The 11,702-nt window shown below is 64.1% G+C and overlaps 1 protein-coding gene across 3 annotated transcripts; it reads right to left on the reverse strand.

Annotated features, from left to right (window-relative positions):
• Nucleotides 1-1,206: 1,206 nt before the first annotated feature.
• NUDT14 (nudix hydrolase 14) lies at nt 1,207-10,756 on the reverse strand. Of its 3 annotated transcripts, XM_006160081.3 has the most exons (6): nt 7,831-8,014; nt 6,462-6,468; nt 5,307-5,350; nt 4,719-4,783; nt 4,299-4,536; nt 1,207-1,491 (listed from the first exon to the last, which is right to left on the reverse strand). In XM_006160081.3, exons 1-6 carry the CDS (start codon nt 7,902-7,904, stop codon nt 1,224-1,226), a joined length of 696 nt encoding a protein of 231 aa, XP_006160143.1. In that variant the 5' UTR covers nt 7,905-8,014; the 3' UTR covers nt 1,207-1,223. The 3 variants fall into 3 exon arrangements, with proteins under 3 accessions (XP_006160143.1, XP_014447725.1, XP_014447727.1); XM_014592239.1 differs by lacking the exons at nt 6,462-6,468; nt 7,831-8,014 and adding an exon at nt 10,629-10,756; XM_014592241.1 differs by lacking the exons at nt 6,462-6,468; nt 7,831-8,014 and adding an exon at nt 10,629-10,756 and having other exon boundaries at nt 4,719-4,891.
• Between the last annotated feature and the right edge of the window lie 946 nt (nt 10,757-11,702).

Consider the following 11,702-nt stretch of genomic DNA (forward strand, 5'->3'; position numbering starts at 1 on the left):
ATAAAGTCTAAATTGATGGGGCGGGGTGGGTAGTTTCCGGTTGCCGCCCCCCCCCCGTGCCAGGAAATCGATGCCAGCTCCATTACCTCTGCAGTGGTACTGCTGACCTGCCCCATCAGCCACACGCCAGAGCGAGGGGCTGGACCTCACCCTTAGGCACCCTGCCCCCACCTACCCACCAGAGCCCGGCACCCTCCCCAGGGGGCTCTGGGACCAGCAGAGCCACTGGTAACTGGCAGCACCGGGGAGGGGGGGCAGTCCAGGGGCCAGGGGTACACTGGTGGCGGGAACTGGACAGGCTGCAGGTGAGTCGAGTGGTGTGGGAGGGCTGAAGGCTGGCTGGGTAGCGCTCCTGTCCTGGGGACATCCTGCCAGGGCTACCTCCTAGACAGCAGAGAGGTGAGCTCAGGCTGGTCAGGACCCCAAGCAGCCCAGCCTAGCCCTGCCCCCACCCCGTCATGCTGCACTACTCCAGTCCCCTCCCTGCAGTGCGTCTGGGCCTGGCTAGGCACCCACCTGGGCAGCAGGTAGCATTTGCAAACAGGTGGTGCTGCCCGGGTGGGCCCCTCCCCAGGAAGGCCTCAAGTGCCAGGCCCACTCTGGGCTGTGGGCACTGTGCTCTGAGCACCCTCTGGGGACCCAACCAGCATGCGCAGAGGGGCCTGGGTGCCCCTACACACACAGCACCTGGCTGCCTGGGTCAGCCGGGGTGCTGGGTGCAGGAGGGCATCTGAGCTGCGCTCAGGTCCTCCCTGCTGCCGTCTCCCGTGGGGACAGTGCCCTTTCGCTCTGGCCTGGCGGCAGTTGCTTGGGTACGTGGGGAGGAGCCCCGCAGCTCCAGAAGCCCAGGGCTCCACTTCTGCCTGCACCCCCTGGGCAGCTCCTGCACAGCTGAGCAGAGCCGAGGCACCATGCCCTGTCTCGGCCCACGTTAGGACTCCATCAGGCTGACGCAGGGCCCAGTGCAAAGGGACGCTGGGGCACAGGGCGGGGAGTCAGGCTGTTGCAAAGCTCCTGGTCAGTCGGGCGTCCCCATCCCCACTGCCTGCAGGGCAGCATCCTGGGCACCTCACCTCCGGCTAGTCCTTAGGCTTCTGGCACAGCCAAGGGGCTCTGACAGCTGCTGCCCCACAGGCCCACCTCGAGGAGACACGCCACTGCCGGCCCTCCCCCGTCCTCTCCAAGTTGGCCCCCAGTGAACAGAGATCAGGGCCGCAGTGCCTTTATTGGGTCTGCAGTGTGGGTCTGGGGCTCACCAGACCCAGACCAGGGGCCACCTGGTTGAGGAACCAAGAGATACCGAAGATAACGCCAAGTGTCTTGGGGACGTCTGGGTTGTCTGCAAAGGCCTGGGCAGCACCCAGGGGCAGGTGGACCACCTCAATGAGCTCACCCTCCTCAGCCAGGCCGCCCCCGGGGCCGCTCCGCTGGGCGTCTGTCACCTCTGCGTAGAACATGGTCTGCATGGAGCCAGTCAGTCCCACTCCGGACCTAGGGGTGGAGACAGGGCCTGCTGAGCCTCCGCGGGCCCTCCTTGGCCCCCAGCCCGCCCTCGGCCCTGGCAGGCAGGACTCTGGAACGCTGTGCAACTCCCTGGAGCTGGGGACACACTGGGGGATCCCTCCCCATGATTAGGCTATGTGTTGGGGTGCACATGTGATTAAGGATACCACCCAGGGACTAGCGTCCATCAAGAGGGGGAGTGGCCAAGAGGTGCTTTAGGTCAGAAATTATGCTGGGGAGACACTGTCCCGCTGGCCCTGAAGACCAAGCTCTGGCCATGGGGACATGCAGCAAGGACTGGAAGCAAGGCAAGGAGCTGCGGTTGGCTCAGCCCACAGCCATCAGGAATGCAGGCCCTAGGTCACACAGCAGGAGCTGAGGTCACCCCAGAGAGGGCAGGTCTGGCAGACAGCCTGGCCGGGTGAGACCTTGTGCCCTGCATGCAGACACCGGGGCTACAGATGGGGGCCAGGCCGTGGGGCGAGGCCACGGCATCCCAGTGCTCACAGCATGGCAGAAACTTGCTGCGGGCCACTTCCCTCCACTCCTGCTAGGCCCTGGCCAGAGCCTCCACCCGGGCAGACCCAGCACTGCCAGTCTGCTGAGGTCTGTGCCGGAGCCCGACCACGCCCAGGGGCTCCAGGCTGATGGGAGCAGGGCTGAGCCGCAGACCCTTGTGGGAGGGAAGTACAGGCAGGATGGCGTGCTGCGAGGTGGCCAGGCATGGAATGGGGCACACAGTCTGGCAGTGGGGGTTGCCATAAGGTCCCCAGGCCCAGGCCCACTGGTGCTAGGAGAGGCGAGAGAGTTCCCTTGTTGGGTGGGTAGTGGCCAGAGGGGGCTGCCTGCAGCCAGGAGGGGACAGGCACTCTGGCAGAGGAAGGAGGCCCGGCGTGCACGGTAGAAAGCAGGGTAGTGACTGCAGGTCATGAGGACCGGCAGGCCCCAGGCAGGAAGGGTAGCCCAGGAGTGGGCCTCGGGGTCCGAAAGGGTACTGAGAAGTACCTAGGAGAGGTCCAGGGGTGAAGGAGACCTGGACCATCCAGGAGGGGCAGTCGAGGGCCAGTACGAGGCCGCCGTCAGGGTGTCTCCGATGCAGCAGCGCGGAGCTGAGGGCTCTGTCCCCACCCGGAACCCACCCAGTCCTGCTCTCTGGGGACGCTTCCCAATGACCCACCTCCGGCAGCAGCTCAATCTGTGCCTTCAGTAAAGCCAGCAGTGGACTGGGCTTCCAGCCCTTTCCACGAGCAGCCCGGGAGGACCAGGAGGCCCGCCCAGCAGACGGCCAGCCTTCCACCGCAGTCCTGACCCCATGCTGGCCCCCCTTTACCACTGCTCTAACCCAAGCCGTGGTCCCCGGGCTTATCACGGGGACCTGGCAGGGGTGTGGCCTGGCTTACCTCAGGGGCCAGGGAGACACGGCCCTGCCACAGCTGTCAGTCCAGCACCATCAGGCCCCAGACAGCTGCTGTGACCTCTGCCTACTCTGCTTCCAGGCCTACGTCCCCACAGCCACACACCTCTCTCCACAATGCAGCTCCGAGCAGGCTGCTCACTGCCCAGAACCTTCCTTGGCTCCCAGCACCTTCCGAACCGGGGCACAGCCCAGAGGCCCTGCCTGCGGGAGCAGCATAGCTGGGCTGCTTGTGCACTGGCCCCGAGCCTGTGCCCTCTTGCCCAGCCTCTGCCGAGGGTGACACAGACAGAGAGATAGAAAGCGAGAAATCACCCCCCAGAGGGGAATGGCTACCCCACAATCCCTTCTCCTCCATTCTCCTCTCAGGACCTTGGGCACGCACACACACGCGCCCGGCGTGAGTTTTAAGCCACCGGGTCCAGGACGCGAACCGCAGTCGACTACATGGGAGTCCAGTGACATAACCATTACACTAACTGCTGGTCCCCTGAGGGTGACTTCTTCTTAATCAACCTGACCCTCCCACCTGCCTTCCACACCCCCCTGCCCCACTGCCCCAGCTTCTGGCGAAACCCCTAAGGTCAGGGGACCCTTGGACCCCAGCCCCCAGTCGAGGTCCAGGACACAGTGGGCATTGCTTGCCACATGAGGGAGGCCAGCTGTCACATGGAGACCGGCCCTCCGGTGTGGAAACCCCACCTCAGCCTACAGCCTGCTCCACAGCCAGGAGACAGCCAGGTGGCCATTGGGGCTGCTGAGGTAGGAGGTCCCAGGCCCAACTCACATGGGCTGTGCGTGTAGGGGCTGAGAGGTGGCGGACTCCCTGTGGAGTGGGCTCTGGAGAAGGCTGGGTGGGGAGAGCCACTGCGACCCTCCTCCTTCCCCCAAGCTCGGCTGGGTCAGGGCCCCGTCAGTGTCCCAGGGCAGGGCCAGCTTTACCACAATACCCCAGCTGGTGGGTGTCGGGGCGAGTGGGCGTGAACACTGGACTCTGGCAGGGCAGGTCCTGACGCCAGACTCCCTCCTGGCTGGGACTCGGGCTTCCCCTCACCCTGAGCCAGCCTGAGAAGAGAGCTGTGAGTCACCCACCCGCAGTGCCGCTGCTTAATCCCACAGGAAGTCGGAGCATCTGTCAGCAGCAGCTGCCACCGGAGCCTGGCCCCGCACGCTGGGCCGACCTGCCCCAGAGTGAGCCCCGACAGCCCAGGTTCCGGGCCGGCTCAGGGTCTGAGGCGTGCTCCCTCCAGCCCTGCCCAAACAAGGAGGGATCTGTCCTGTTTACACACTCAGGCACGGCCCTCAGTCCCACGCCGGACCACCTCGCTGCCGGCAGGACGCCCCGGCCCGGCCCGGCCTTGGCCCATGGGCCCACCCTCACCTGTACGTGGAGACGTGGCGCAGATCAGAGGGGACCAGGCGGTAGCCGCACTCTTCCCAGGCTTCCTTGCAGGCCACCTCCTCCAGTGACAGCCCAGGCTGGTCGATGAGGCCGGCACACAGCTCGAACGTCACTCCAGCCGAGCCGGGCAGTGCCGGCTGCAGCTCCTGGGGCCCGCCCTCGCCCGCAGCTGCCAGGCAACCCGGGAAGCGGCGTTCCATCTCTCTCGCATACACAGCTGGTTGGGGGAGGGCGGGCCTCAGTCACGCTCACAGAGGCCAGCTCCACGTGGCCCACCTGGGCCAGACCTGCTTGCAGGGTTCAGGTTCCCTCAAGCACCTCCCCACATCTGTGCTCAGACCCCTGGGACCAGAGGGGCCAGCAGGTGGAGCCACTGACCCCCCCACCCCACTGGCTCACCTGGCCGGAACTGCTTCACCAGCACCAAGCTTCTCCGAGAGGAGTCAAACATGAGGACGGTCACACTGCGCGGGCAGCAGGTGGCCAGGGCTCAGCACAGGGCAGCTCCCCTCGCCCGGGCCCCGGCACCCATCCGCCTGTCCCCTGCAGCCCAGGAGAGCCGGGCCCCTTGCCTGGATGGAAAGACCAATGCCCAGCAGGGTGGTGCCTGTGAGGGCCACAGGCAGCTGCGAGCTGGGGCCTCTGCTGCAGCTGGCAGGACAGGATGACCCCGGGGGGACATGCTGGGCACCATTCAGGACTGCTGGCCAGCTGCACCCAGCCATGGCACCAGAGCAGGTGAGTAGCCCCACGGCCCAACAGCCCAGATCAGGAGCTGACCCAGCTCCAGGCTGAGCCCTCAGGGGTAAGAAAGCAGAGGCAGGGCGGGGTGGTTTGTAGGCCGCGAGGGGAGCAGAAAGGTAGGCAGGGTGGGCCGTCCCCTGGGCAGGGTGGGCCATTCCCAGGGCAGGCCGGGCCACCCTCGGGTAACGGTGGCCCTGTGGCACAGGTCCAGCACTCCCAGTGGCCAGGCCAGGGTACCCTTACCTGTCATGCGTCTTCATGAAATCCCACGATTTCTGGGTGCCATTCTGAAAGACACGAGGCAGTGATCAGGAGGGGCGGAGGGACTGGTGGCCCGGGGGAGCTGCTCAGGGAGCCCAGGGGCCAGGCAGACCCACCACACTGGCTGCAGGGAGGCTGACTCTTGGCTGAGGTTGGGACAGCCAGGTGCTCCAGAGGCTGAGGTGGGAAACCAGGAGGGGGGGCAGGCACGGCTGAGCCCCACCAATACAGGCTGCGCACAAGGGGCTGCGAAGGGGTGCACACTGTCACCAAGTGTGGGAAGTGCCATGGGGAACGCGGGAGGGATGCTGACCCTCACGGGTGCGTGGAGAGGGACTCACACAGTGTGGGCTCAGGTCCTCACCGGGCGGGGACAGGGGGCGGCTGGGGATGGGGGGCAGGTCACACAGGGCTGGCCGTGAGCCCAGACACTGGGCAGGGGCCCGCCCGTGGAGCTTCTGGCATGGCTATCTCACACATGCCCTTGGTCCCGCTGGTCCGCAGTGCCCTCTGCATCCCGCTCCCCCACTCCGGGCTCTCAGGGCCCCAGGCAGCACTCGGGATGGGAGATGCACGGCACAGCAGCAGCCTCGGCTGGGCCTGCAGGGGCGACCATGGCCAGTGCTAGTGGGCTCTGGGTGCAAGCAGGGGGCTGGGGCAGCTGGCCGGCAGGGGAAGGGCTCCCATCCTGCAGACTGGGTCTGGAGCCCGGGGTGCCCACCACCAGCAAGCTCGTGCCGTCTGCCACTCAGCTGCCATGTCAGCCCTGAGACCTCGGCCAGCCTAGGACAGAGCCGCGAGGCCAGCCAGCTGTGTACAGACGTGTCTGGGCGCCAAGCTCGGAGTGGCTGGGCTGCGGGGGAGGACGCTGAGCCACTAGGAGAGCATCCTGGCAGAGGTGGCAGATGTGAGGCACTGGACTTCACAGGCAGAGGCGCAAGGGCCCACGCTCAGACCGACTGGAGGCAGAGTCGCGGGAGGGCCACAGCAACCTTGGCTTCCAAGAGTGGGAAGGCCCCATGTCCGGCGGGTCAGGCTGTCCAGGAGGCCGCTGAGGCACCGCCCACAGGGCGAGCCCAGGCCTGCCTGACATCCACCCACCAGGACGGGCCCAGGGAGCACCCAGGCGTCAGCCACCTGCTTGCTCTGCCCGGCTGCCAGACTGCCCCCTCAGGGACGTGCCACCTGCGCGACTCTCAGGGACCCTCTCAGCTCCAGGTCAGAAAGTCTGTCAGACCCTCGTGCACACCGGCCAGGAGCAGGAAGGCCCAGAACGGGGCCTGGGAGACCCATGGGACAGGAGTGAACATGGCCCCATCCCCTCCGCCAGGCCTCCCCTGCCTGATGAGGCAAGGCCCAAGGGCTGCAGATGGTCCTCGGTGGCACGTACCGCCAGCCCGACGGCCCTGGCGCCCTGCGGGAACACGGCCCTGGCCTGCGTGCAGCCTGCACCAGCTTAGCTCCGGTCACTGGCACCCACCAGCAGAGCCACACCACCCCTCAGCCATGGCACCAGGGCGGGTGAGGAGCTCTGCGGTGGGTGGCGCTGGCGGGCTGCCTGCCAAGGCTGCAGGGGCTGGAGCGCCTGCCGGCGAGCAGGAGAGCACTGCCACGCGGGCAACGCTGCACCACTGCTGCTGACGAGCAGGCGCCAAGTTGGCCAGCGCCCTGCCCCACCACAGATAGGGGAGGACAGCGGCCTCCATGGCCCTAGCCTCTGCTCCCCAACCCAGGGGCTCCCCTAGACCTGCGTTCCCAGCTGGGTGGCATCCTGGGACAGAATGGCTGTCCTCAGGGCCAACGGGTGGTGAGGGGCAGGGGCTCTCAAAGGCCTGGATGTGACAGGAGGTGCAGGTGTACCAGGCCCAGGACGGGCAAGCAGGACTTCCTGGGAGGCCCAAGGAGCGGCCATGCCAGGTGTGGCTGGAAGGCTCCTGTGGACACTCCAAGGCCTCCAGCAGGAGACAGAGAGCTAGGGGCCCGGACTGGGCAGGGCCATGAAGCAGTGCCCAGGAGGCCCAGCCAGGGCTCAGGGACCAACTGGATGAGGAGGAGGGAGGCGCCAGGGACTCATTCACCCAGCAACGACCTCCTGACGCAGGAGGAGCCCTGCCTGTGAGACCCCTGGCAGGAAGCTCACCTGGAGAGGCTGTCTGAAGCTCTCCGGGGTCCCTTTCCACTCCCTCCCTCGGCCTGGGAGCTGCGCCCCTTCCACCCAGCCCTGGCACAGGGGCCACCACCTCCGTGAAGTTTTCTCTGACCCCAGGGCAGCCAAGGACTCTCACTGCAGAAGGGACGGGCAGAAAACGGCAGGCCCAGCCCAGCTTCCTAGACTGGGAGGATGTGCGGTCCCCCAGACACAGAGCCCGCAGTGGGGCTCACCCTCTCGGGAACCCGCCACTAGGCGGGCGCAGGCGGGCTGCGCTCCAGGAGCCCGGGCGGTGAGTGGGGAGGAGCGGCATGCGAGGCGGGCCCTGTGGCGAGGGGCGTGACACGAGGGCGGAGCTGTGGCAGCGTAAACGGTCGCAGGTAGGGCGAGGCTGCGCAGCGGCCCACAGCCACCCCCTCGATGCGCTCCATGGCGGCGCGCGGAAGAAGGCCTAGGGCCCAGGGCCGACGCGGGGCAGAGTCCTCGGCGGACACCAGCCAGCGGGCGTGTGCTCGCAGCTCTGGGCATGCCCAGTGCGCGCGCGGGGCGGGGCAGGCCACGCCAGGGGCGGGGCGGACCGCACGCCCGGGTGGCACCTGCCTCGTGCGACGCGCAGGTGGGACTCTGGTCGCCCTGGTGCCCGGAGCGGCGCAGGGGCGTGGGCGTCGCGCAGAGTGCGAGGGCGGGAGGGCTCGCAGGCCGACCTGGGCTGGGGCTGGCTGGTGTGGGGCGGGACCTTGTGGTTCGAGCAAGGACCCTGCGAGCGGGCCGCGGCTGAGCTGCTCTGGGAGAGGAAGAGCCGAACGAATGCCCCTGCTGCAGGGTCGACCCCAGCCCGAGAGGAGGTTGTCCAGGAGCGGGGCAGCCCTCCAAGGAGAAGCCGGGTCCCGGGAATCTGGGAGGCCGAGGCTAGTGGCCATTGTTGCCCCGGAGCTCAGGGCAGGGGGACAGGAGAGGTCATTTGAAGGTGGCACGCAGTGGGGGAGGGTGTGGCCGCTTCCCGCGGCCAGTAGGAAGAGCAAAGGCTCTGGAAGGAGGGCCAGAGGAGCCAGAGTGCGAGGGGTCAAGGGCAGTGGGGACTGTCCACCTTGGCCGACTGCCACTCCCGGTGTGGGGGTTATCCCTCCTCACTCCCAAGCCCCAGCCGCCGCCTCCCGCAAGAAGCCTCACCCTCTAGCGGTCCCCAGGCCGCTGGGGATAGACAGCAGTGAGAGGGGGAGACAGCCCTCCTCCAGCCCCTCTTGGGGTTTTAGGCACACACACTCACATATCCATCTGGCATGGTTCTCAAGCTACAAGGTCCAGGACTCAAACCACGTAGTAGACCGCGGGGATCCAACACCCTAACCTGGCCATTGGCGGCCCTGATCTTACCTTCTGATCTACCTTTTTCTTTCTAATGCCAGGGATCACACGCGTTTCCTGGAGAGGGGGGCATGGTCACACCTGGTCCTTCTCCCTCCATCCCTCCACCCTGCTGCAGTCTGGAGCACACACACATGCACCCAGTGTTTTTCTTCTTTCTTTTTTGAGAGGTTTTTGCTATAGGGCGCGTGCACTCACCAGAAAGAGACAGAGAGACAGAAAGTGAGAAATCACAGCCCCCCCTCCGGGGGGATGGCCACGCCGCAATCCCTTCTCCTCCATTCTCCTCTCGGGATCTTGGGCATGCATGCACACACGCGCCTGGTGTGAGTTTAAGCCACTGGGTCCGGGACTTGAACCTGGTTGACTACATGGGAGTCCAGCGACATAGCCATTACGCTAACTGCTGGTCCCTACCCAGTGTTTTTTTCAAGCCACTGGACTGGAATTTGAACCACAGTTGGCCACATGGGCTCTGACTCCCTGTGCAGGGCCTACCCTCTACCACAGGGCCAGCTCTCTCTCTAAAGCCCCTTCGTTGTACCCCTCCTGGGTCTGCCCTTGCTCTCTACTGTGTTCTTTTGTAGACACAGGGTCCTCACTCGGTGGGGGAGCCTGTAGTTGGTTCTCCAAGCCCAGAATTTCTTCCAGTTTGTGGCTGGGATGTTGGCTGGGTGCACTCTGAGCCTTGGAACCTCCACAAAAGAGCCTCTGGCCTCTGGGCTGAGCCACACACACCCAGGGACCCCCAGTCCTGCCCACCTCAGAATTCAGGTTTCCTGGAGAACCAGCCAGCCCAAGGTCTGTCTCCAAGCCTCCTTCTCCATCCCAGCGCCCTCCGCCAGGGCTGGCACTGCCTCCGCATCTTACTGGTGCGGGTTTAGGCAGTCTTTAGACCTGGTTGTGCAAGTTCCTGACTCCCCCCCCAGATTAGCCTGTTACTGGCCTTGGGTTTTCTGTACCGATGTTAGAGTAAATCTGACAGGATCAATGAGGGGGGTTGCATGGGTTTGCCATGACCTGGGACAGGCATGTGTCTCTGGGACAGCCAGAGATTAGAGAAGGCTCCCTGCCCACTTGCCACTGTTGGCTCTGAGTTCTGCTCACCCTGGCCATCTTCTGCGTGTGCTGTCGCTACAGGAATCGCACCTGTGTCCTTAGACTGGGCTCAGACAACCACAGTGAGCAATTGGCGTTAGACGACTGGATGTGAGAAGGGTTGCGTATGTAGAGTATGAAGCACATATCTGTGGGGGTCCAGATGACAGACACCAGGAGCCAGGCTAGTGGGCAGCCTGCTTCTGCACCCTGGAAACCACCAGGAGGCCTCCCCTGACCAACGCTACCTCAGCCAGACTGTGTACTGCCCCTCCCTTCTGTCCACGTCCTCAAGCCATGTTCTTTTTCATTTGGACAAACTATGACTGGCTCATTGGTATGTTGGCCACAGACCCTCAGGGTCAAGGTGGCATCACTCTTCCAACTGCAGAAGTCTCCCTGGGGCCAGCAGTTCGGCAGGGACCTTGTGACTTCAGGGATGCCCAGTCCCCCCAAATCAGCACCTGGTGGAATTGGGGAGCTGTTCTAACTTCCTAGGCTTTGCCCCGTCCACTCAGGTGCCACACAAAGGTCCTTGGCCACCCCACAGGTGCCACTTCTGTCGCTCTAATTTGGATGGCTGACTGCCACATAGGTGCAGTGTCCTCCAGATCTCTCCTTCCACAACCTCTGGGGGTCACTCCCCAGCCCTCTGTCAGACCCCAGGCCCATTTGCCAACTCTCACTCTCACCTGTGCTGTCTCTGCAGTGGAACATGTCCCCAGTAGCTCCATGAAGCAGCATGTAGGCATCACACATGTCAAGAGTATCCTTGTGGGACGAGCAGTTGGCATAATGGCCATGTCGGTGGACTCCCATGTAGTCAACAATGGTTCAAGTCCTGGACCTGGTGGCTCAAACTCACACTGGGCACATGTGTGTGCCCAAGATCCCGAGAAGAGATTGGAGGAGAAGGGATTGCAACGTGGCCATCTCCCCTGGGGGGTGATTTCACACCTTCTGTTGCTCCATCTCTTTCTGTCTTTGTGGTGAGTGCACACGTTGTATAGCAAAAAAACAAACAAAAACTCATTATTTTGCCTATGGGGTGACAGTTGGGCTGGGTATAGAAACCTTGGCTGGAAACCACTTTCTTCCACCTGTCACAGGCACAACCTTGTCTGTTTGCTTCTGGGGGCCACTGCTGTTCCTCAAGTCACTTGAGGCCTCCTTTGGGAACATGCTGGTGCTAGAACAGAGCATGTCCTCTATGTCTTGCACTATGTGAGCCGGCCACACCTGCTCATCAGTGCCTGAGGGAGGAGCTGGAGGCAAACTGGAGTGTGAAATGATACCCAGGATCAAACTCAGAGCGATGGTGCTGGGCAGCAGAGCTGGCTGCAGGCAGATGACCCAGTGGCTCTATGGTGGGCACGTGAAGTCTGTGTTCTTCTGTCCACTTTTGTGTGTTTGAATTTTTTGCCATAAAAAAGAATTCATAAAAAGAGGATTGATGCAGGGAGGAGGCAATGGGCACCAGGAGCAGACAGGGCTGTCGCTCTGGCCTTGGCTGCTGAGTCTTAGCAGAAGTTCTGAGGCCATGGGGCCACACAAGTCCTTGATGAGCCATGACCAGTACTGACAGGTCCAGGATGAGTCAAGCACAAAGGACTGAGGAGAGTTGGGGATGGTGAGCATCAGGTGGGGCGTGGCTCCCTTTCGTGAGCCAGCTGTCCGAGGCTCTGGAGTTCTGTCGAACAGACCAGATGGCAGCCTCACATGGAGTGAAGCTACAGCCCCACCTCCCACCACACTGATAGTGAGCA

This window comes from Tupaia chinensis, unplaced genomic scaffold, assembly GCF_000334495.1.
Source record: "Tupaia chinensis unplaced genomic scaffold, TupChi_1.0 Scaffold000671_2, whole genome shotgun sequence".
NCBI classification, from domain to species: Eukaryota; Metazoa; Chordata; class Mammalia; order Scandentia; family Tupaiidae; genus Tupaia; species Tupaia belangeri.